Source organism: Pleurodeles waltl, chromosome 12 (assembly GCF_031143425.1).
Source record: "Pleurodeles waltl isolate 20211129_DDA chromosome 12, aPleWal1.hap1.20221129, whole genome shotgun sequence".
In the NCBI taxonomy this organism is placed as follows: Eukaryota; Metazoa; Chordata; class Amphibia; order Caudata; family Salamandridae; genus Pleurodeles; species Pleurodeles waltl.
Window position 1 is genome coordinate 77872080 of NC_090451.1, and position 23651 is coordinate 77895730.

At 48.6% G+C, this 23651-nt stretch overlaps 1 protein-coding gene across 2 annotated transcripts in view; it reads right to left on the reverse strand.

Annotated features, from left to right (window-relative positions):
• The window catches only part of LOC138267882 (diencephalon/mesencephalon homeobox protein 1-B-like), a 69430-nt gene extending 56477 nt beyond the window's left edge, over nt 1–12953 (reverse strand). Inside the window, exons 1-3 of one of the 2 annotated variants that reach the window (XM_069217116.1) lie at nt 12821–12941; nt 9423–9642; nt 8365–8540 (exon numbers count right to left, since the gene is read on the reverse strand). In XM_069217116.1, the coding sequence (XP_069073217.1) occupies nt 8365–8540; nt 9423–9579 (333 nt within the window). In that variant the 5' untranslated portion in view covers nt 9580–9642; nt 12821–12941. Of the gene's footprint in view, nt 1–8364; nt 8541–9422; nt 9643–12820 lie in introns of both variants that reach the window. The other variant, XM_069217115.1, reaches the window with a different exon arrangement.
• Nucleotides 12954–23651: the final 10698 nt, after the last annotated feature.

The window sequence follows — 23651 nt, forward strand, 5'->3', positions numbered from 1 at the left end:
CAAGCCTGCGGCAGGGAAGACATCTTTCTCACATAATAGAGTACAATCTCATACATCCTCCAACAGAGGATCTTAAAGTGGGAGTGGATTCTGAGGTAGAGGCAAAACATCTTCCCCCTCAAGCATCTGGCACGGTCCCTAAACAGTGACTCTGCAGCTTCCAACAGCTCGTTTAACACCAGTGGGAGGGCGACTTCAATACTTCCTACACAATTGGCAAAAAAGTATAACAGATCAGTGGGTGTTGGATAATATCCAACATGGCTTTTGCCTGGAGCTCCTTTCCACACCTCCAAACATATCTCCTAATCGTCATACTCTCTCACTGGATTACATAGTTCTACAACAAGAGGTACAGGCTTTACTCCTCAAAGAAGCAAAATAACCTTTTCCCTTTCAACAACAAGGAACATGAGTTTACTCCCTTTATTTGCTAATCCCCAAAAAGGATGGCTCACTAAGACTCATATTAGATCTCAGACCCTTAAACCATTACATCCTGTCAGAACATTTTCATCTGGTCGCTTTACAGGGTGTGCTGCCTTCAATATAACAAGGCAACTTTCTCTCAGCACTAGACCTAAAGGATGCCTACTTTCAAATTCCTATACATCCAGCGCATCGCAAATACCTCAGATTTGTCATCCAGGGACAGCATTATCAGTTCTAAGTGCTTCCATTTGGGGTCACCACAGCACCAAGAGTGTTTAGAAATTCCTAGCGGTAGTGGCAGCTCATCTACACAGGCAAAGCGTTCATGTATACCCATATCTCAATGACTGGCTCATCAAAGCCAGCTCTCATCCACAATGTTTCAATCGGATACAAGCCACATTAGATCTGCTTCATCGTTACGGTTCACAATCAACTTCCAGAAGTCCCAGCTCACCCCACTATAGGTTCAACCTTACCCCGGGGCTATTATCAATACCCACAATAGAGTAGCTTATCCAAATTCAGTAAGGATACAGAACTTCCAAATGTAAATTATTCACTTTCACCCCAATCAGCAGGTTACAGTGAGGGTAGTTATGTAACTTCTGGGAATGATGGCTTCTTCCATCGCACTTGTCGCACACTCATGACTACACATTCGTCTGTTGCAGGAATGTCTCACGCCAATGGTCTCAAGCACAGGGTCATTTGGAGGGTTTGTGTTGGTAGACCCTGTTCCCCAAGACCGTCTCACAAAGATTTGATTCGCACATGGGATGCTCATCTCCACAACCTCAAAATCAAAGGTCTTTGGAATCATAGGCAAGAGAGGAGGTGGACTAGCTATTATATTCAAGTAAGCAATAAATCTCAGTAAAACGGACATTTCCATACAAGGTTGTGAAGCCCTCCTCACCAGATGCCACCGTACTCCAACTTCCTCCTGTAACTTTCTCCTCCTTTACAGACCTCCACCTAACAACTCAACATTCCCAGACGCTTTTCCAGATACAGTCTCAAACCTTATTACATTATACTCAAACCTATGCATTCTTGGGGACCTAAACATTTGGTTTGACAAACCCAATATGCCCCATCCAAAAGCTATCACCACTGGCCTAGTCACATTGAACCTACATCAGATTGTACACAATCCCACACACAGCGCTGGACACATCCTAAATGTAATTTTTGCTAAGCCTAAACTTACCGTTCATAGCATCACGCCAATCACTTGGTCAGACCACCATTTGATAAAACTCCACAAACACACCCCACAACTACTTACATTCATGCACCTATCGACCTTGGAGCAAACTCAATTTTGATGACTTAGAAACATAACTAGCAGCCAACACAGATCTAGATACAATTAATTCTGTTCCAAAACTTTGAGTGGCTACAGGAAGCTTTTGATATCCTAATACCACTCAGAAAAAACTAAACAGGACAAAAGAAAACCAACACCTTGTAGAAACACAGAACTTAAAAAGGTAAAGCAACAAATCAAAGTTGCAGCGGACCTGGCTCAAAACAAACAGTCAAGACAAACTGCAGCAACACAAACTTAACAGAATATACAAATCATCAATCAAAAAGGCTAAAAAAAAGGTACTACTCAGACAGAATTCAAAATGCTAAACCTGCAACCAAAGAATTTTATAAAATTCTCAATGAATTTCGAAAACATACATCCATGGAAGGAAGTCATCCCACTACTCAAGATTTCACAAAAACTGGCAACTCATTACACAACCAAGGCAGACACATTGGACTCCTATTTAAAACAGAAGAAAAACATCAGCACCAACCCCTTTCCTAAAATACCCTCTAAGAATAAACCAACCCAGCCTCTACAGTCCTTCAAACAAATATCACAAGGTGAATTTATGGATTTGGTCAAACCAAGCAGATTTGGTTAACGGTTGCCCTTCTGACCCTTGCCCACCACACATCTCCAAGAACATTATTTTATCTACTTCTGCTGCCACACCTGTAAGAAGAATCGTCAACAACTCTAACTACAGGAACTTTTCCTGTAGACCTGAAAAAGGCATACATACGACCGTTATTAAAGAAAACAAACCTAGACCCCAACAACTATAGACCAATCACAAATGGACCTTTCCTGGGCAAACTGATAGAAAGAGCAGCATTCGACCAGATGTCACAATTCATTGAAGACAATTCTATACTTCCCCCACCTCGGATTTCCACACAAGGTGCAAGCTACTATCTCGCTTGTACGATCCAAACTGGATTGTGCCAATGGCCTCTACCATGGATCTTCTCTATCTATTATGAAAAAACTACAACGTATTCAGAACTCCACAGCCAGGCTACTATTACATGTAAAGCCACAAGCCCACATCTGCCCTGCCTTGAGAGCACTACACTGGTTACCCATTGCCAGAAGATGCACCTTCAAGCTGCTTTGTATCACCCACAAAGCTATACATGGAACAGGACCGCTTTTTTATCAGAAACAAAATAACCAAATACATTGAACGAAGAAACCTCCACTCAAGATTTGCAACACGCCTCAGAACACCACCATACAAGAAAAAGACTATAGGTGGTACATCCTTCTCTGTTCAAGCAGCCAAGCTATGAAATTCATTATCCCCAACTATAAGAGCCACAGATAACTATCTTGACTGCAGAAAACTACTCGAGTTGGCTCTTTCCTTCATAACCACCATATTCAAACAGCTATGGACTGCATATGCCTATGTTGATAAATATTTTTTAGCTGATTATGGGTATATTCTAGATATATAGTTTTTTTTTACAAATTATGTATTGCTACTATGTCATAACAATAAACTACAGGCATACTCTTTAAACCTGTTTAATTTATATTTAATCATTGTAAAGAAATGCCTCCTTGGCATGGTTACCCCCTGACTTTTTGCCTTTGCTGATGCTAAGTTATGATTTGAAAGTGTGCTGGGACCCTGCTAACCAGGCCCTAGCACCAGTGTTCTTTCCCTAAACTGTACCTTTGTCTCCACAATTGGCACAACCTTGGCACTCAGATAAGCCCCTTGTAACTGGTACCCTTGGTACCAAGGGCCCTGATGCCAGTGAAGGTCTCTAAGGGCTGCAGCATGTCGTATGCCACCCTAGGGACCCCTCACTCAGCACATACACACTGCTTCACAGCTTGTGTGTGCTGGTGGGGAGAAAAAAACTAAGTCGACATGGCACTCAACTCAGAATGCCATGCCAACCTCACACTGCCTGTGGCATAGGTAAGTCACCCCTCTAGAAGGCCTTACAGCCCTAAGGCAGGGTGCACTATACCACAGGTGAGGGCATATGTGCATGAGCACTATGCCCCTACAGTGTCTAAGCAAACCCTTAGACATTGTAAGTGCAGGGTAGCCATAAGAGTATATGGTCTGGGAGTCTGTCACACACGAACTCCACAGCACCATAATGGCTACACTGAAAACTGGGAAGTTTGGTATCAAACTTCTCAGCACAATAAATGCACACTGATGCCAGTGTGCACTTTATTGTAAAATACACCCAGAAGGCATCTTAGAGATGCCCACTGAAAACACACCCGACTTCTAGTGTGGGATGACTAGTTTCTCCCAGCCTGCCACACACCAGACATGTTGCTGGCCACATGGGGGGAGTGCCTTTGTCACTCTGTGGCCAGGGACAAAGCCTGTACTGGGTGGAAGTGCTTCTCACCTCCCCCTGCAGGAACTGAAATACCTGGCGGTGAGCCTCAAAGGCTCACCCCCTTTGTTACAGCGCCACAGGGCATCCCAGTTAGTGGAGATGCCCGTCCCTACGGCCACTGCCCCCACTTTTGGCGGCAAGGCTGGAGGAGATAATGAGAAAAACAAGGAGGAGTCACCCCCCAGTCAGGACGGCCCCTAAGGTGTCCTGAACTGAGGTGACTCTTACTTTTAGAAATCCTCCATCTTGTAGAAGGAGGATTCCCCCAATAGGATTAGGGATGTGCCCCCATCCCCACAGGGAGGAGGCACAAAGACGGTGTAGCCACCCTCAAGGACAGTAGCCATTGGCTACTGCCCTCCCAGACCTAAACACACCCCTAAATCCAGGATTTAGGGGCCCCCAGAACCGAGAAAGATAGATTCCTGCAACCTACAGAAGAAGAAGGACTGCTGACCTGAAGCCCTGCAGTGAAGACGGAGACGACAACTGATTTGGCCCACCGGCCTGTCTCCCCACTTCGACAAAAACTGCAACAGCAACGCATCCAACAGGGTCCAGCGCTCTCTGAAGCCTCAGAGGACCAAGAAGCTCCTGAGAACAGCGGCCCTGTTCAACAAACTGCAACTTTCTGCAACAAAGAAGCAACTTTAAAGACTTCACATTTCCTGCCGGAAGCGTGAGACTTTCCACTCTGCACCCGACGCCCCTGGCTCGACCTGCGGAAAACTAACACTACAGGGAGGACTCCCCGGCGACTGCGAGCCCGTGAGTAGACAGAGTTGACCCCCCTGAGCCCCCACAGCGACGCCTGCAGAGGAAATCCAGAGGCTCCCCCTGACCGTGACTGCCTGTAACAAGGAACCCGACGCCTGGAACCAGTACTGCAGCCACAGCCCCCAGGACCTGAAGAAACCGAACTCCAGTGCAGGAGCAACCCCCAAGCGACCCTCTGCCTAGCCTAGGTGGTGACTATCCCGAGGAGCCCCCCCTGTGCCTGCCTGCATCGTTGAAGAGACCCCCGGGTCTCCCCATTGATTCCTATCTGAAACCTGACGCCTGTTGCATTCTGCACCCGGCCACCCCTGTGCCGCTGAGGGTGTACTTTCTGTGCCTACTTGTGTCCCCCCTGGTGCCCTACAAAACCCCCCTGGTCTGCCCTCTGAAGACGTGGGTACTTACCTGCTGGCAGACTGGAACCGGGGCACCCCTGTTTCCATTGAAGCCTATGTGTTTTGGGCACCACTTTGACCTCTGCACCTGACCGGCCCTGAGCTCCTGGTATGGTAACTTTGGGGTTGCCTTGAACCCCCAACGGTGGGTTACCTTGGACCCAAATTTGAACCCTGTAAGTGTTTTACTTACCTGTGAACTTAACAAATACTTACCTCCCCCAGGAACTGTTGATTTTTGCAGTGTCCAATTTTAAAATAGCTTATTGCCATTTTTGTCAAAACTGTACATGCTATTGTGATTATTCAAAGTTCATAGAATACCTGAGTGAAATGTCTTTCATTTGAAGTATTACTTGTAAATCTTGAACCTGTGGTTCTTAAAATAAGCTAAGAAAAGATATTTTTCTATATAAAAACCTATTGGCCTGGAATAAGTCTTTGAGTGTGTGTTCCTCATTTATTGCCTGTGTGTGTACAGCAAATGCTTAACACTACTCTCTGATAAGCCTACTGCTCGACCACACTACCACGAAAATAGAGCATTCGAATTATCTCTTTTTGCCACTATCTTACCTCTAAGGGGAACCCTTGGACTCTGTGCACAATATTTCTTACTTTGAAATAGTATATACAGAGCCAACTTCCTACACTCATGATTTAAACATGTATATGTATGTACATATGTGTGTGTTATTCTATGCTTAACATGTTCCTAGGTCATAACTCCTAGATATGTTGTTATACTAGATACTTATGAATCCCTGCTCTCATTTTATATCACACTTTGTCTACCCATAACCATATGTCATGTCTGTATCAATTTATCCTCCATTCCCACTCTGACTCATCTCAAATCCATTCTACTACTTTCATCTCCTAAATAACCCTGCCTCAGCTCCTCCCTCTTCCACATCTAACTCACCCAAAACTCACTTTACTACCATGATCTCCCAAACAACCCTACTATATTCTCCCTCATTTATCTCACCCTGCTACTATGATCTCCCTAACCTTTTCCACAGACTCTTCCGTCCTCCATCCTCCCTTTACTCATCCCAAGCCTAAATCTTATTACCATAAACTCCCAATTAACACTTCTGGATTCTTCCCTCTTTCACCCCTCCATTACTCCAGTCAATCCAACTAACAAACGTGCATATCCGCGCCTCAAATTAACTCATAATAATACTAAAACTGTACTCCTATTTCCCTATGCTAATCCACCACTAATTACTTTTGGGTTCCGGAGTAGCATGCTACTTGCCGAAAAGCGCTTTGACGTCTTGTCAGGGGTAGTAAGCGCTATATAAATACTATACAATACAAAAAAAATGTCAATCAGTCTGTCATCTCACCCATCTCGTCGCCTGGTGTGTGGGGTCAGGAGCCCCATTGATCCCATCCTACCCTCTGATGAAACAGAAAAGGATGGGATGAAAAAGGAAGAAGCTGAAAGCAGGTTCGGGCATTCATTTTCCCGCTTCAATGATTGAGGCAGGAAGAGAGAGACAGATAGTTAGATAGATAGATAGATAGATTCCCCTCATTTTAAATAGAAAAAATAAAATAAATATATGAACATATGTATGTGTATATTTTATCTTTTATAACAAAAAAGAGGTTTGTGAGGGTCTCACCCTCATTTAAGGATGTGTACAAAATCTCTCTCTCTCTCTCTATATATATATATATATATATATATATATATATATATATATACGTGTGTGTGTGTGTAGTAGTAGTACAACAACGCAGTACAATGCACGGTAAAGGTCAATGCTCTGTGCTATAGACGTTGTAATGTGCACATTGTGTGGTACCGGCCATGCACTGGCGGCTGAGGGGCTAAAGCAGACTGGTGCAGCCGAGCAGGTATAACAGTGTGAGTCAAAGTGAGTGACGGGGAACTGAGACTAAGTGAGAGACTGTGTAACTGAGTGAGAATTCGTGAGTCTGCATGGGTGAGAGTGACAGTGAGTGTGAGATTAAACGTGCAAGTGAGTGAGAGTGGCAGTGTGAGGGAGAATTCAGGAGTGAAAATGAGTGGGAGGGAGTGCAAGGAAGATGGAGTGAGGGAGTGTGTGAGTGAGAACGAGGGCAAGCGAGTGACTGAATATAAGTGAACAAGAGTGAGTGAGTGTGTGAATCTGCTGCTGGCTCTGTGCTCCAAGGTGATTGCGGCTTCCAGAGACACGCCTGGCATACAGTGGCATGGTGCCAGCGTCCAGAGGTAATTCCAGGAATAGGGGCAGGCAAGGCAAAACGCTGCTGCTCTCATATTACAAGAAAATCGTGACATAAGAGGCGCTCATTAAAAAATGCAGGCATTGGCATATTGAAGATAACTCTTGGCACAAAGGGCACCAATGGCTAAATGCTGACATTGGTACACTATAAGTAATGCTTGGCATTCAGCACACTCGTTGCAAAGTTCTGGCACTGGCATAATGGAGATTATACTTGCCTTTAAAAGAACCATGGCACATGGAGGGAGGGCAGACAACCATGGCACATTGCTGGCCCTGACATACTAGAGGTAAGGTTTGACATATGGGTGAGTGGTGGTAAACGGATAGCATCAATGGCAACACAGCATATGGGGAGCACCCATAACAAATGCTGATCCTGGGACGATTAACATGTGAGGGCACCCACTGCCCAGTTAGAAAAAAATGGGGTCAACTCTTAGGCAGCTTCAAGCTTCATCTTGTGGTAAACTATGAATGGACTTAGATATTTAAAGAGTGCCCTTTCAGAACCAATGGCGTTTGAGCAAATGTATGTAACAAATACTCTTTAGATTGCATTATTTAACCCACGTTTTCAAAATGTTCTTGCTGAATGAGGGAACCTTCCAAACCCAAACAGAAGAAATCAGCTTGCTAACTTTTCTTGTCTGCAAGAATCTGGGTATTGCACCCCACCACCTTAGAGGTCACATGCCACCACTGGTACTCATCTGAGAATACGTTTCATGACAAAGGTGATAACTGGAGCAGCTTCATACATACATCGGAAATAAGGTCACAAGAACATTTACAGAAATAAGGCCCAGTACCTGGACTCTGGCTTCGGGCAAGTTGACGTAGTGGGCCAGCTGCTCTCTCGTGGCCACATCAGGGTACTGTGTTCTCTCGAAGGCCTTCTCCAGTGCTTCAAGCTGGGGGGTGGTGAAGGCGGTGCGGCTGCGGCGATGTTTCAGGTGACTTCCATAGCGCGCCTCCAGCAGGACTTCTACGGAACATACCAAGCGGGCAAATCAGAAGGCCACAGCGGTCACCAGAGCAAGGGAAGGAAGGGCGGGCCACGCGCTGCTGGGGCAAGTACGTGCACACCGGAAGTCACCCGGCAGTCATCAAATAGTACTAGAGCAGAGGCCTTCAAACTGGGGGGCCTCAAGTGGTCCGTGGGGGGGGGGGGGGGGGGGGCGGGGGCAGACTCTGGCCAAAAGAAGCATTATACAGATTACAGGCCTTTGTTTTAAGCAGAAGCATGTTGTTACATTTTTAAAAAGGTAACAGTACTTAACTGCAATGTTTAAATAGGAATAGACATATTTAGACATTGCAATCTTTATAAAATAATTGTAAAAAATTCTGAGGGGAGACAATGATTTTTAATTTTCAACTGGGGGGGGGGCGCGACATTAAAAAGTTTGGAGACCACTGTACTAGAGGGTGGCAGCATGTAAAAATACAGGCAAGTAACCACCACCTCTTAGCACAGCCATGGACGCCAATTAAGAGCAGCAGGGTAGCTGGAATAGATGTTGCCTGATCTTTGGTACCCTTGGCGGCCCCTTCTGCTCTCACAACTCAAGGAGGCAGAGAAGGCTGTGAGAGCATTAGTGTCTTTCTGCATTTCCCACTCACCTCTTTCCCTTGCCCAAGCTCAGCAGCGAATAGGAGGCTGTGACGGGGTTAAGGGTGACACAGGATTTATCTGGTCATTAGGGGTCAAGTGGCACGTGGTATCACCCTGTCTAACCCTCTCACTTGCTGCACATAAGAGCGAGTAGATGGACTTTGTATTGGAGTCTAGCCGCTCTCTCGCACACTCACTCACATCCCAGCCTCTTAGGTAATAAAGGGGAGCCCTCCCTCGCCTCCACCCTACCTGCCAGGTGGTCCACCAAGGATATGGTCTGCAGGGGCGATGCTTGGAGGCTCGGATAGGAGTCCAGGGTCTGCTGCTGCCAGCTGTAGAAGAGGGACAAAGGGCTCGCTGTTCCTCCTGCAGGTACCTGGTAACTACTCCCCTCCAGGTAGTACATCCTGGGCCTTCACGGGCACAGGTGAACGGCCACGGGAGTCCGCGGGCAGCTCCCTCTCTGTATCTGAACAAACAGAAGCAAAAGAAGCAATCATACCAACTCGGCCTCGTCTACAAAGGCAAGGCATTGCCTAGGCGATGCTTTCCATATTGCAATAGCGCACAGCACAAACGGCTTCTTGGTGCTTAAGTAATTGGCCCCATCATTACCTACATTTAATGTACGCATAGTAGACATTAAATATTTTGTCCTCTAACCTTAGCACTCACCGATCGCTGCAATACAATCTCAACCGACTGAGGTATCACACTGACCTAAACATCACATCATGATAGGACACTGAGAGTTACCCAGTATGGCACAGAGGTGCAGCCTTATCTGTAATGTGACACCCAGATCCACCCACTGTGCCAGGGTGCCACAGGTGCGATCATTCTGACAATGACGAGGGCGTACTTTCAGAGGGGTGTTGGGGTGCTACACCCCTAATAAATGTATTTTGTGACAGATAGTTGGGTGCAGGGGCTTTCATTCGGGTATGGTGGGTGCAGTGTCAGTCGGATTTCACCGGGGATTTTTACACACAGACACAAACGCACACACACTCCCTCTGGAAATCTCTGGAGAATGTTGGGTATTTCTCAAAATATTGTGTTTCCTCTCACCCAGTAGCCTGCCAAACCGCATTCTTCTCCCTTTCCGCTGCCCCTAAGCCCTTCACGTGCGCCCTGCGCTGTTGGCCAATGTATTTTAACATTATGTGCCTGAGAGATTGTCTCACCCCATCCCAGGCTCACTGACCGGCCTATGTCGCTGGATAATGACTTAGGGAAGGACAAAACATGATGTCATGTCCGGGCTGGTTTTTGGCTATTACTATAGCGCTGCACGTGCACTGTGCGCCAACGTTGAGTGGGCTGGAGATGATCATCGCGTCCAATAAAATCTGATACCCGAGGGTTGAGTATTTATCAGGTGTGATCATTATTGGCTATTGCGAGTTTAGCCTTTCAAAGCAGGGCTTCACATATAGGTGTGTATGTTCGCTTGCCAAACTCTCAGGGCTTGGCATTTATCAGCTATTGTACCCCAATGTCGGTCGGAGGTCTGACCCCCTGATATGGACCACGGGGAGGCGGGTTTGTCACGTATAGAGATTACCGGGTGCAGTTGAGAATCCCTACACCAGCAAAAACAGGGGCTTGTTCGGGGGTCTCAGTCATCTGGCCGAAGTGTAACCATAACCTAAGTATCAATTACACCCCAGGAAAACCACCAGCACAACGGGTACAGCCTAAAGCACTAAAAAAAAACACAGGACCACTGGCACAGTCAACCAAAACACTTTTGCTACCAACATCAGACCATTTACTCACAACAATATCATTGGACAAAAATACAGCAACCGTACGATTTTGAAGAACAACCAACCACACTTCCAATCCACAGCAACAATGTTACACCCAACACAAAACAGTGGAGTCCTAAGTGTCAAGTGGACCATGTTTGCACCCAGCAGCACCGCTGTTACTACGTACAGTACTGCTGGTAGAACTAGCATTACTAAGGAATACCAGAGCACCAGCATTGTCACAAACAACAGCGCCACCGTTAGAACCAAGAGCACAAGTTCTCTGGTGCTCAACAAGTGGAACAACTCTGGCACTCAACAGCACCGCAGGACCGCTGCCAACAACTGGTAAACCAGCAGCGCCACTGCTGTTAAGATAAACCACAAAACCAGTGGTGCACCCCCATCATCAATATTAGGAGCAACAGCTCCGTGAAGCGCATAACTGCAACACTCTTGTGAACCACAGTACAAGCACTAACACCTACATCACTGCTGCAACATAACATCGGTGCAAACAATAGCAACATTGTGCCACCCAACAGAACCAGTGCAACAAGATCACTGTTACCCCCAACAGAACTACCAGGACACCGGGTACAGCACTGCCAGCAGCACCCCTGCCCTCCTGCAACCCACTGAGCTCTTTAGCAGTAAACCGGAAGCCCTCCTGCATGCTGCAGTCAGCACCATAGTGATAGCGCGAAGGCAGGGCTGGGCCCACACAGCAGCAGCACTGCACACTGATGCCCCCGCGACACACCGCAGAGCAGTGTAAACACGACAGCACTACAGCTACAGACATCAGCACCACTGGCACCCAGCAGTATAACACCCCCAACCCCACTGCCAGACCGGCAGCGCTGCTCACGAGTGGACAGCTCCAGTGGGACACATCAGCCAATATTACACCGACCGTGTCTCTTACACTCGTGAGCACCAGTCTTACACCGCACACACACGCACCTGAAGCAGAGTTCCTTGTGCATCCAGTTGTAAGGCAACTATAAAAATGCCAAGATAAAGATTGTGATTAATGTTCCTGAGAGAGAGGGAGGGAGTTTTGTTCGGTAGCAGTTTTGACTCGCCATAAGGTAGCTCTGAGGGTTAATATGCATGCTGCAAAGAACAGGTCTGTAGTTTATGTGGCTAGCTGAGTGGATTCGTAAAGCCAGCCTTAACCAGCCCTTCACAACAAATAATGTGTGTGACAGAGGGGCTTGGAGAGCTGAGAGGCGCTTTTGCCGGACGATAGTGTAATCCGAGAGATCATGGAGGAGGACGGGGGGCAAAAAAGACTGTCGCACAGGGCACCACCAGGGTTAAAGCTGGCCCTGCACACACAACAGCATCAGCGGCAACAAACAACAGTTACTCCCAGGAAAAGGGGTGTGTGCAGGTGGGAGGAAGGAAGGGAGTGGGGTGGAGGGGAAGTGGAAAGGACCCCTCCCCACCGGTCACTTCGCAGCTCCTCGCATAGGTGAGGATGAAGCAGTGCTTAATTTGTAAATAAAGAAGGGCCGGTGCTCAAAGCCCTTCTCTTAAACACGAGGCTGCAGTAATTAAATCTGCCAGCACTGAATACTGAGGCAGCGTAATCCTGAAGCCATCACGGGCCTCTTCAATCCATTTACGGCCACCCCTGGCCCTTCAGCTCATCCAGCAACTTTCTACTTTCTCCCTTTCTGACGCTTTTTAGTTTTTCCTGCTTCCGTCTTTCCCATATGTGTCTTTTGCTCGCAGCAAATGCTTGAGGCATAAGAATAGCCCCGGCCCTCACAAATAAGTCCCGGTGCTCAGCACCGGAAACAACAAGCACAAATTAAGCACTGGGATGAAGGCTTGGCGCCCGGCCCCGCTGACCGGGCCCACGTTTAGCAGCAGTCTCACCTCACCGCGGCGGGGTCAGGGTCCTCTCCTCGGACAGGGGTCTCTTCTGCCGCGGCACCCGGTCCCCGCACACCAAAGTACCCCTCTGCCCAAGATAAACCTGAGCCTTCTCACCCCTTGGGTTTATATAGGTACCCGCCCCTCCCCTCCCATTCCCATCACCGTCCTGCCTGCGGGGCGCCAGCCAATCGGAAAAGTGGCGCATTCGACAGGATTAAAGTTTTGCAGTATTGGGGGGTGGATGGGGGCGATGTGTTTTGAAGGATAAGACCCCTTGCAGTTTCTATTCAATTGGCGGTTATTCCTCGGCTGTGGCTAAAGAGGGCCTAAGTCCCTTTAGGGAACAAGAAGGGTTGTCAGGAGTTGTGTGCAGTCTGCCTGTGAGTAGGGTCGTGTTATCTCCATTCAAACTCAATGATGGGATCAGCGACAGCTCTCTAAATAACATCCGCATCTCTCAGCTATCCATTCTGCCGGTGATCAATCGACCGTCTTCTAGCTCTAGTCAGACACCTTCCACCGTCTATTCTGTTTCAAGACAGACACCTTCATGTGCAATCAGACGCAGTCACTCCTCAATTCTGTTTCTTAGGACTCACTCATCATTTTTGTCTGTAATGATAAAACTTAATTATTCCGTCCCTTATCGGGCAACGTCTTCCATCTCTTCTAAGTGCAATCTGACACAGTTCGACATCTCTTCTGTTTCCGATCAGACACCTTTGTCCAGTCATTTGATCTTTAACCAGACACCTTGTCTCGTTTTTTATGTCCGTGTTGAGACACTTTCACCCATTTATTCATCCTCCCTCGTCAGACTTCACATCTATTCTGTCTCTTAGACACCACTTATATAATGCACCTCTATTTTAGAACTCGCATGGGTTGACTAGAACTCACCTGTTGTATTAGGTCTTCTCTTGGCTTGACAACTTACCTGGAGTATTGTTACTTCTTCAGAAAGGCCATTAGTATTGTCTCCACGTCACTCCTCACGCCTTGCATGGGGCACTGCATCTTTTATTGTCCGCACCGGTAGTATTTTGTCTTCTCTGCCTGTAGAAATCACCTCAAGTATTGTGTTTCCTCTTCACACTAGGGTTCAGCATTAGCAATGTTTGATCTCCACACCACACATCTCACCTGGAGTATTGTGACTTCTTTTTGCTCATCTGTATTACTGTGCTTTGCCTTGGCTCTAGAACTCACTAATAGTATGTTTTTTTCTTCGCTCTAAGCCCCATCATTATTGTCTTGTGTCTTCATCATCGGGTAACCATGAGTTTTGCAGCATTTGTTTTCTCTTGACCTTAGCAACAAGTCTTACAGCCTCCTGCCTCTAGCCTGAGAATCTCCTGGAGAATTGGGTCTTCTCTTAACTCCAACCCCTGCCTGATGCATCTTCGCTCTAGACCTCAGTTGGTGAATAACATCTTCTTTTTTAAATCTACATCTAACTTAGTGTATTTCGTAATTTCTTCTCTTTAGACCCCATCCTGAGAATTGCAGCTTCTCTTAACTTGGTTAAGCGTCTCCTCTTAACTCTAGAGCGTGCATTGTCTTCTCTTTAATCTAGAATGAATGTGTTGTTGTCGTCTCTTCCCTCTAGAACGCATCTATTTTTGCCTTTCCTCCATCTCACCCTCACCTGGTGTATTCTTTCTCCTCTTTACCCTAGGCCTCAGCTGATGTATTGTTCTCTCCACCCTAGGCCTCAGATGGGATATTGTTTTGCCTTTTCATTCTATACCTCTCTTACGTGTTGTTTCGCCTTTTCACTCTAGGCCTCACCTGATGTATTGTTCCTCCCGTTAACTCTAGGTCTCACTGGTGTGTTGTTTCGCCTTTTCACTTTAGGCCTCACCTGATATATTGTGTCTTCTTTTCACTTTATACCTCACCGGTGTGCTGTTTCTCCTCTCCACCCTAAGCCTCACCTGATATGTTTCTCCTTTCCATTCTATTCTTTACCGGGTGCGTTGTTTCTCCTCCTCACTCTAGGCATCACCTGATTTATTGTTTCTTCTCTTTATTTTATACCTCACCCCGTGCGTTGTTTCTCCGCTTCTCTCTAGGCCTCCTGGTTCTTCGCATCTGTGCTAGTCTTAAGATCTCACCTGGAGTTTTCGCTCTTCTTCTTGCGCTAGACCTCACTTGGTACATTGCTATTGTGTCTTCTCGTCACTCTGTGCTTCAGCTGACGTCTGTACAGTCTCAATTCTGCATCTTAGAATTAGCATGGACTATTACACATTTTATTCACTCTTGGCCCGAATAACAGTATTATTCTATCCTGCCTTCACCGAAGGCCTACTGAGTGTTGTTTTTGTTTTCTCCATTCTCTAGACTTCACCTCTTGTAGTGTTTCACCCACACACCCTACGCCTGAGCAGGTCTAGTGTGTCTTCTCGTCACTCAGACCCAACATTAAATATCGTGCCTTCTCAGCTCCAGGTCTTGCTCTCAGTAACAGACCCCGTCTTAACCCTGGGGTCACTTGTGTCAGGGTGTTTTTTTCTCTTCACTCTAGAACTCACTGGGTTTGTGATGTTCTCTCTCCGTAAGGCCTCACCCAAAAACGTTGTCTTTTGTCTTGTGTGAGTGTGCTTGGTGGATAGTGACTTTTCCATAACACAGTTCTCAAATTCTGAAAAGACTGACTTGTAAGCCTGTTTTCTGGATTCCCCGCTATTAAAGTAATTTTACTTCCAATGTTTTGTATGAGGTCTGAATGCGTTTATAGACAAGGCTCTCCTGATGGCACTGTGGGAAGATTTAACCCTGCCACCACTGTCAACCGCTCGCTGCCGGAGGATGGCAGTCACTTTCAGAAAGAGGGGTACACTATGGGTGTCCTCTTAAGGTAAGGTCCTAGAGCTGATGTCTCAATGGAGGAATACAAGAGTACCTCAACTGGGCTTGTGTGATTGTCAAGTTCACTGGAGGACAAACTCACAGCTCGGGTCACAAACACACACATGAGCAGTGTAGCGCAGCTTCCAAAGGCGCGCAAAGGACGCCCATGCCAACAGCCTCACCTGGTGTATTGTGTTTTAATCCCTTTTCGATAACACCACTATCTGCCACTGTTAACCAAAAGCATGGATTTCTGACTGTTTAAATCAATTCGAATTCTAGCGCCTTGACTATGGAAGTCTCAGCACTTACACAGACAAGCCTTGCTTTCTTTATACAGAGAAATCTATGCAGGGGCCCAGAGTTGTTTCTCACGCGCCCACCACCAGTGTTGCTGAATGCCGGGGCTCTCTAGTCTGGACTCCCCCTCTTGGCTGCTTCTTCCACAACCCTGCTCCTCCGGTCTCTTCGTCTCACTCGTGCAGGCTCTCTCCCCTGCCTGCCTCCTCCCTCTGTCACAGCTTTCCTACCCGTCTCTTCCACCTTCTCCTGTGATTTTCTTCCATTCTTTGCCTGACTCTGGGTCGCAGTCTGATGATGAAGTATAAGGCCCGATCCCGGTCTGTGGACAAGGTTCTGCTAATGGTAGCTTGGGAGTGTTATGAAGTGATTCAGAACCTTTACGGCTTTGGGTTTTCCTAACACTGCCCCTTCCTATTATTCTCTAATCATGGAACCCTCGGCGACCCTTCCAGATTGGAACCTGATACAACTTTTGATGCTTTCAGTTTCAGAAATAGATCCTCGGGTCCTGCTGGGCTCTCAGATTGGGGTCCTTCCTAGCAACCCCTCTCTGGCTGTCAGCGCACATTAGTGTTCCACACAAATAAGTTGTTTTGTTAAACCCTTGGTGAAAATCCACCGCCCTTTGAATGAGATAGGATTAGAGGCCAGGGGCCTTTGTCACCCGCCCGGGGGGATTAGCAAAGATTTGCTGTTTAAAGAGGAGGGAAGACTGGGGGCCGCCCAGGCCTCCTGTGCTGAGCCCCAATGTAAGGCTGCGGAGGGACAGAGGGGGAGAAGGAGAAGTGGGGTCACTGGGTGATGAAGTGGGGGTGCTGAGGATAAAGCAGGCAGGAGAGCGGGGAAGGATTGGTGGCTTGTCCCTAATGAAAAGAACTGGTCATAGAAAGTGGGGAAGGTGGGAAGAAGTTTGGGGAAGGAGTAGAGTCAGAGAAGAGGGAAGGGGGGCAGGGGCTGGCTCCGAGTGATGAAGTTATAGTCATTGTACCCACTCACCACACCTTCAAGATGGCCCGAAGGCTCCGCATACCCTCACGCATCTGCTACACTATCTCATGCAAGTGCCAACAAAACTAGTTTGAAGCACATGGACAAACATGTCAAGCTACTTGGCAATCCTGCCAATCTGCAACCTGGCAGAGGCACCTTTCATGCTGGAGTACAAGCGGGGTGCTCATCGGTGTGCCCTGTCCTTGTAGAAAAGCCTCAGGGCGTTACATTTGCCCAGTTCTCTTCAATCTATTCACGAATAATGCCCCACGGACTTAAGACGGGCCTCACACTCTGTTGATGCTGGCAGTTGTCCTTGATTATCCAGTCAAAAGGAAGTGGTTGAGAACCTTTCAGCAACCCTCGTAAACTGTTCGCTGGTCCAGCGACTAGCAGGTAGATCTCAACATAAGTGTAACTGGCAACACAATTCACCAGGAAAAAGATTAAAGAACACCCTCAGATCTTCCTCACTATAGAGGTAATAAAATCAGAAAACTGTAACTTTTACTTAAGGAGGAAACTGGACTCCAAACTTGAGTGGGTCTAGTGGCTCAGTGGACTAATGTGTCCACGCTAGGGGCCTGTGTTTGACCTCATGGTCACAGGTTCAAATCCCACTGGGTCCCCTCAGCCTTTCATTGAGGTTCTCTCATAGGGGATTTCCATTATAGTCATAAGCACTGAATAGTCCCGCCCACGTGCGGGGACCCCAGACCACTTCTTCACAATCAATCAATCAATCAAAGAAATTTGTAGAGCGCGCTACTCACCCGTGAGGGTCTCAAGGCGCTGGGGGGGGGGGGGGGGGAGCCGGGCCAGGGAGGGTCACTGGTCGAACAGCCAAGTCTTGAGGTTCTTTCTGAAGACCAGTAGGACTTTGGTTTTGCGAAGGTTGGTGGGGAGGGAGTTCCAGGTTTTGGGGGCGAGGTAGGAGAAAGACCTGCCTCCTGTGGTGGTGTGCTGGATGCGGGGAACTGTGGCTAGGGCGAGGTCGGCTGATCGGAGGTTGCGTGTGGGAGTGTGGAAGTTTACTCTTTCATTGAGGTAGGTTGGGCCGGTGTTGTGGAGGGATTTGTGTGCGTGTATGAGGATCTTGAATGTGATTCTCTTGTCTATGGGGAGCCAGTGTAGGGATTTGAGGTGTGGTGAGATTCGTTCGTGTCGGGGGAGGCCAAGGATGAGGCGCGCGGCTGTGTTCTGGATTCTTTGGAGTTTGAGTTTGAGTGTGGTGCCGGCGTAAAGGGCGTTGCCGTAGTCCAGTCTGCTGCTGATGAGTGCATGGGTGACTGTCTTTCTGGTCTCTGGGGATCCATTTGAAGGATTTTTTTAGTGTGCGGAGTGTGTGGAAGCAGGAGGAGATTAGAGCATTGATTTGCTGTGTCATGGAGAGGGCGGGGTAGAGGATGATGCCAAGGTTCCGTGCGTGGGTTGCGGGGGAGGGTCTGGGGCCTAGGGCGGTGGGCCACCAGGAGGCGTCCCATGTGGTTTTGTTGGGGCCAAAGATGATGACTTCGGTTTTGTTTGAGTTGAGCTTGAGATGGTTAGTGGTCATCCAGTTGGCGGTGTCTAGGAGAGCGGCGTGTAGGTTGGTTTTGGCGGTGGTGGGGTTGCGGGTGAGGGAGAGGATGAGTTGGGTGTCATCTGCATATGAGAGGATGGTGATTCCGTGTGCTCGGAGAATGTTGGCTAGGGGGATCATGTAGATGTTGAAGAGTGTGGGGCTGAGAGAGGACCCTTGGGGGACTCCGCAGGTGATCTTGGTAGTGTTGGAGTGAAAGGGCGGGAGGCGGACTCTCTGGGTTCGGTCGGTGAGGAAGGAGGAGAGCCAGTCTAAGGCTTTGTGGCGGATTCCTATGTTGTGGAGGCGTGTGCGGAGTGTGTGGTGGCAGACGGTGTCAAAAGCTGCGGAGAGGTCTAGGAGGACGAGTGCGCCGTTTTTGCCTTTGTCGACTTTGGTCCTGATGTCGTCAGTGCATGCGATGAGGACGGTTTCTGTGCTGTGGTTCTTGCGGAACCCAGATTGTGAGGGGTCGAGGGTGTTGGTTTCTTCGAGGAAGTGGGATAGGCGAGTGTTGACTAATTTCTCTGCAACCTTGGTGGGGAACGGGAGGAGGGAGATGGGGCGGTAGTTGGAGAGGATCTCCGGGTCGGCTTCGTTTTTTAGTTTTTTAGGAGAGCAGTAATTTCCGCGTGCTTCCAGCGGTCTGGGTAGGTGGCGGAGTCAAAAGAGGAGTTGATTATGTTGTAGAGTATGGGGGCGATGGTAGGGCTAGCTTTGTTGTAGATGCGGTGTGGACAGGGGTCGGAGGGGGAGCCGGAGTGGATGGAGTTCATGGTTTGTTCGGTTTCTTCATGTGTGGTTGGGGTCCATGTGGATAGTGTGTTGGGGGGGGTCTTGAGTGGGGGTCGAGTTGGGTGGGAGAGGGGTATGTGTGGTGGGTGTGTGTGATGTGAAGCTGTTGTGGATATCCAGGATTTTGTGGAGGAAGTGGTTGGAAAGGGCGTCGCATAGGGGCTGTGTGTGTGTGGGGTCTATGTTGCTGGCTTTGGGTTTGACAAGTTCGTTGATGATGGTGAAGAGTTCTTTGCTGTTTTGGGAGTTGTTGTCAAGGCGTGTCTTGTAGTGAACTCTTTTAGCGGTGCGGATGAGTTGGTGATGGGTGCGAATGTTGGTTTTGAGTGTGGAGAAGTTGGTTGAGGAGGGTTCTAGTTTCCATATTTTCTCAGCTTGGCGGCATTTGCGTTTGGAGTCTTGGAGTTCAGGGGTGAACCATGGGGCGTTCTTGATGTTGCGGGTGGTGATGTGTCTTCTGAGGGGTGATAGTGTGTCTGCGCAGGTAGTGATCCATTTGGAGAGGTTGTGTGCTCCTGCGTTGGGGTCGTTGGTGTGGGGGGGTGGGGGGGGGGTGTTATGGGCCAGTTGGGAGTTTAGTCGCTCTGTGGGGATCTTGTCCCACATGCAGTAGGGTGTGGTGTGTTTATGGTAGTGTGTGGGGGGTTTGGTGAAGGAGAAGTAGACACAGCGGTGGTCTGTCCAGAGGAGTTTGGTGGTGTGGGTGTAGGCTACATGTTGGCTTGAGGTGAAGATTGCGTCCAGCGTGTGTCCTGCGGAGTGGGTGGGTGCGGTGACCAGTTGTTTGAGTCCGAGGTTGTTGAGGTTGTCTATGAGGGAGGTAGTGTTGTGGTCTTGTGGGTTTTCTAAGTGAAAGTTGAAATCACTGAGGATGATGTAGTCTGCGGAGGTGAGGGCGTACGGGCTGATGCTGTCTGCGATGGTGTCGCAGAAGGCGGGGCATGGTCCGGGTGGTCTGTAGATTAGTGTACCTTTGAGGGTGGAGTTGTTGTTGATGTGGACGAGGAAGTGCATGTGTTCAGTGTTGCCGATAGTGTCTTGGGAGCTGGTGGTGACTTTGATGGTGTCTCTGTGTAGGATGGCGATGCCTCCGCCTGGCTTGTTTAGGCGGTCTTTGCATTGGAGTTTGTATCCCTTGGGGGTGGCTATGGCTATGTCGGGTTCTGAGGAGAGGTTGGTCCAGGTTTCCGTGAGGAAGGAGATGTCAGGTGAGTGTGTAGTGATGAGGTCCCAGAGTTCTATGGCATGTTTGTGAAGGGAGTGGATGTTGAGTAGCAGGCAGTTCAGGTGGTTGTGGTGGGTGGCGTTGGTGTGGTGCGTGAGGGTGTTGTTGCGGGGTGTGTTCTGGTTGTGGGCTGGTGTGCTGCGGGGTTGGTTGGTGGGGGCAGGGTGTGTGAGTTTTGTGTTGGGGGTGTTTGTGTTTGTTGAGGGTGGGGTCGCTATGGTTGGTGTGTGGTGTGAGGGACGATGAGCAGGAGAAGTGGCAGGTGTAGCAGGTGAAGGGGCCATGAGTGTGTGTGGGGCTAGAGGTGGTGCATGAGGGGTGGGGGCCTGGGTTGAGGGAGTGGAGGGTGAGGGTGGAGTGGGTGTGTCTGGGAGGGCCAGGGGTTCTGGCGCTGGGCGCGGCCCAGGCGCGGACGGGCTTGCCTTTGGCGCGCCAGCAGCGCACCCACTGCGCGCATCGGCTTCGCCGCGGCTGCCATAAGAGGAGGGGAGGGTGGGAGTGGCAGCTGGGAGGCAGGAGGGCCTGTCCTATGAGAGGGCTGGGGGGTGGGGCCGCAGGGGACGCAGCGGCGGGGATTGGAGGTAAAGAACGGTGAGAGGAGGAGGCGGGAGGAGCCGCAGGGGACACAGCGGCGGGGATTGGAGGTAAAGAACGGTGAGAAAAGGAGGGGGGAGGCGGGAGGGGCCGCAGCAGCGGGAATTGGAGGTAAAGAACGGTGAGAGAAGGAGGGGGGAGGTGGGAGGGGCCGCAGGGGAGGCAGCGGCGGGGATTGGAGGTAAAGAACGGTGAGAGAAGGAGGGGGGAGGGGACGCAGCGGCGGGGATTGGAGGTAAAGAACGGTGAGAGAAGGAAGGGGGGAGGCGGGAGGGGCCGCAGCGGCGGGGATTGGAGGCAGAGAGAGGACGGGAGAAGGAGGTGGCGCAGAGGGCAAAGCGGGGAGCGACCTACCTGCAAGCAGGGTCAAATGTTGCTCCTCGTATATCCTCTTAAGTGGAAATGTTCGCCTTTCTTCAGTAAGGCCTGCAGAGTCACTTAAGAGAGAAAGTCATACTGCAGCCTATAAAAGAAGGATACAATGGTCCATTTCTTCATCTTTAATTAATAAAAGGGCCAGGAGATTACATGTGTATAAATTTGATAGTGTTTCAGTACAGAAACAGCATAAATGTCTTTCACAAACCCTTTTTTGGGGTTACAGAGATGAAGAAACCAGGACAGTGTAGCTCCAAAGGCTGCCATTATATGAATGAAAATAGAGGCTGTGTCTTTAAGAAGCCAGAGACCACCAATGTCCCATTATGATGAGCAGGTGACAGCTGCTTCAGTTCTTTTTTCCGGTTCTTGCTGACAGGACCCTGGAACATTGAGCTTGGCCAAAATTTAGCTTTTTTCTTCAAAATTAACTCCAGAACTTTTGTGACAGCTAGTTTATTTGAAGTTTCTCATCTTTACCAATATTTTCTGTCTTTTTTTCTGACAGAACGTAAATGTTTTTTCTCTAAAAATGCTTTCTCTTTTTTATAGGTGTCCATTCTGTGGAAGGAAGAAGACCAAGGCAGACCCTCATGAGGTGTGTATCATCTGTCTACCAGACACTCGTATTCCTGTGTCGTGTCAACAGTGCAAGACCTTCACCAGCTGCACCCTCAGCGACAGAGAGAAGATTTGCCTCCATGGAACAGAGGAAAGAAGAAGACAACAGACGCAGTCTGTAAGAGGGACTTCAGAGGAAGGAGTGGCTCATACCTCTAACAGGACTTTATCTTCTGTATCTGGTGAGCATCCCAGGCAAAAAACGGCTGAAAAACAGCATAGGTCCTGATCAACATTGAGGACACTGAGGAGAGGTAAGGACCCAACATGTTCACCGTCTATTCGCTATCGAGAAGACAATGTAGTTCGCTGTTGAGACATGGGGCATCGACTTTGAGAGCTACAAGACCTCTATCGACATCAAGGAGTCCGACATCACTGCAGCACTCGCCTTCAGCTAGGTCGCTGTAAAGACTCCATAGGAGGTCGACTTCGAAATTGATACCAACGTCGAGGTGTCGACGTTTATCGCCATTGACAAGCAGGTCGATGTCGAGACACAGAGATAGATCAATGTTGAGACGTTATACAACCTTCTCACGACTCCAGGAGGCAAGATGCAAGAGAAGGCGCATCTATACATCCCCAGACTCTGAGTATTTGAGAACATACTCCCCTTCACAAGTTGCACCTGGTTCTCCGCTGACAGTGCCATCTCCTCAAGCTACTCTGCCTCCTCCATCACCGCAGATAGTACCTCTGCCAACAGTTCTGAAGTCCACAACTCATTCTAGATCAGCAGTTCGAGACCCTCATCTCACTCAATGCATTCACATCATCGACATAGTTCTAGGAGATCTTGGTCAAGGCACACCCTTGATACCTGTTACTCTCCGACATTGTGAGACTCCCCACCACCACACATCACCTGTGGATGACATTACAAGGCTTCAAGACGTTCTAATGAGAGGAGCTGCAAAGCTGAATATCCCAATGTCGACTCCAACACCGACAACTTCAAACATCTTTGAGACCTTGCAACACAGGTCAGCATGTAGACCTCTGTTGCCTTTTGTACCTGTCTTATTAGAACCAGCCAAGGAATTGCTTTTAACACCAGCTGCAGTCACGCCTGCCCCTTCCAGGCTTCAAAAGAAGTACCACCCTCCAGAACAGGATCCAGCTTTCCTGCGAACAAATCCAACGCTGGACTCAGTCATAGTAGTAGCAGCTAAAAAACATGCCACTACTCATTTGTATACGGTACCTCCCGATAAGGAGAGCTGATGAATTGATTCAGTTGGGCGAAAAGTCTGCACTACAACAGCAACCTCAATAAAGGCCGCAAGCGCTATGGCTCTGTTAAGAAGATATGACAGGGAGTTATGGGACTCCATACAACAATTTGTGGACTATCTCCCAAGAGATAAAAGACAGGATTTTCAAGACATTCTTAATGAAGGCCTGCTTGCCTCCGACCAAATAATTAGTACTGCAGCGGATTCCTCGCTCCTTGCAGCACATGATTACTGCCATAAGGTTGCTGTCAGAAGGCATTTGTGGCTTTG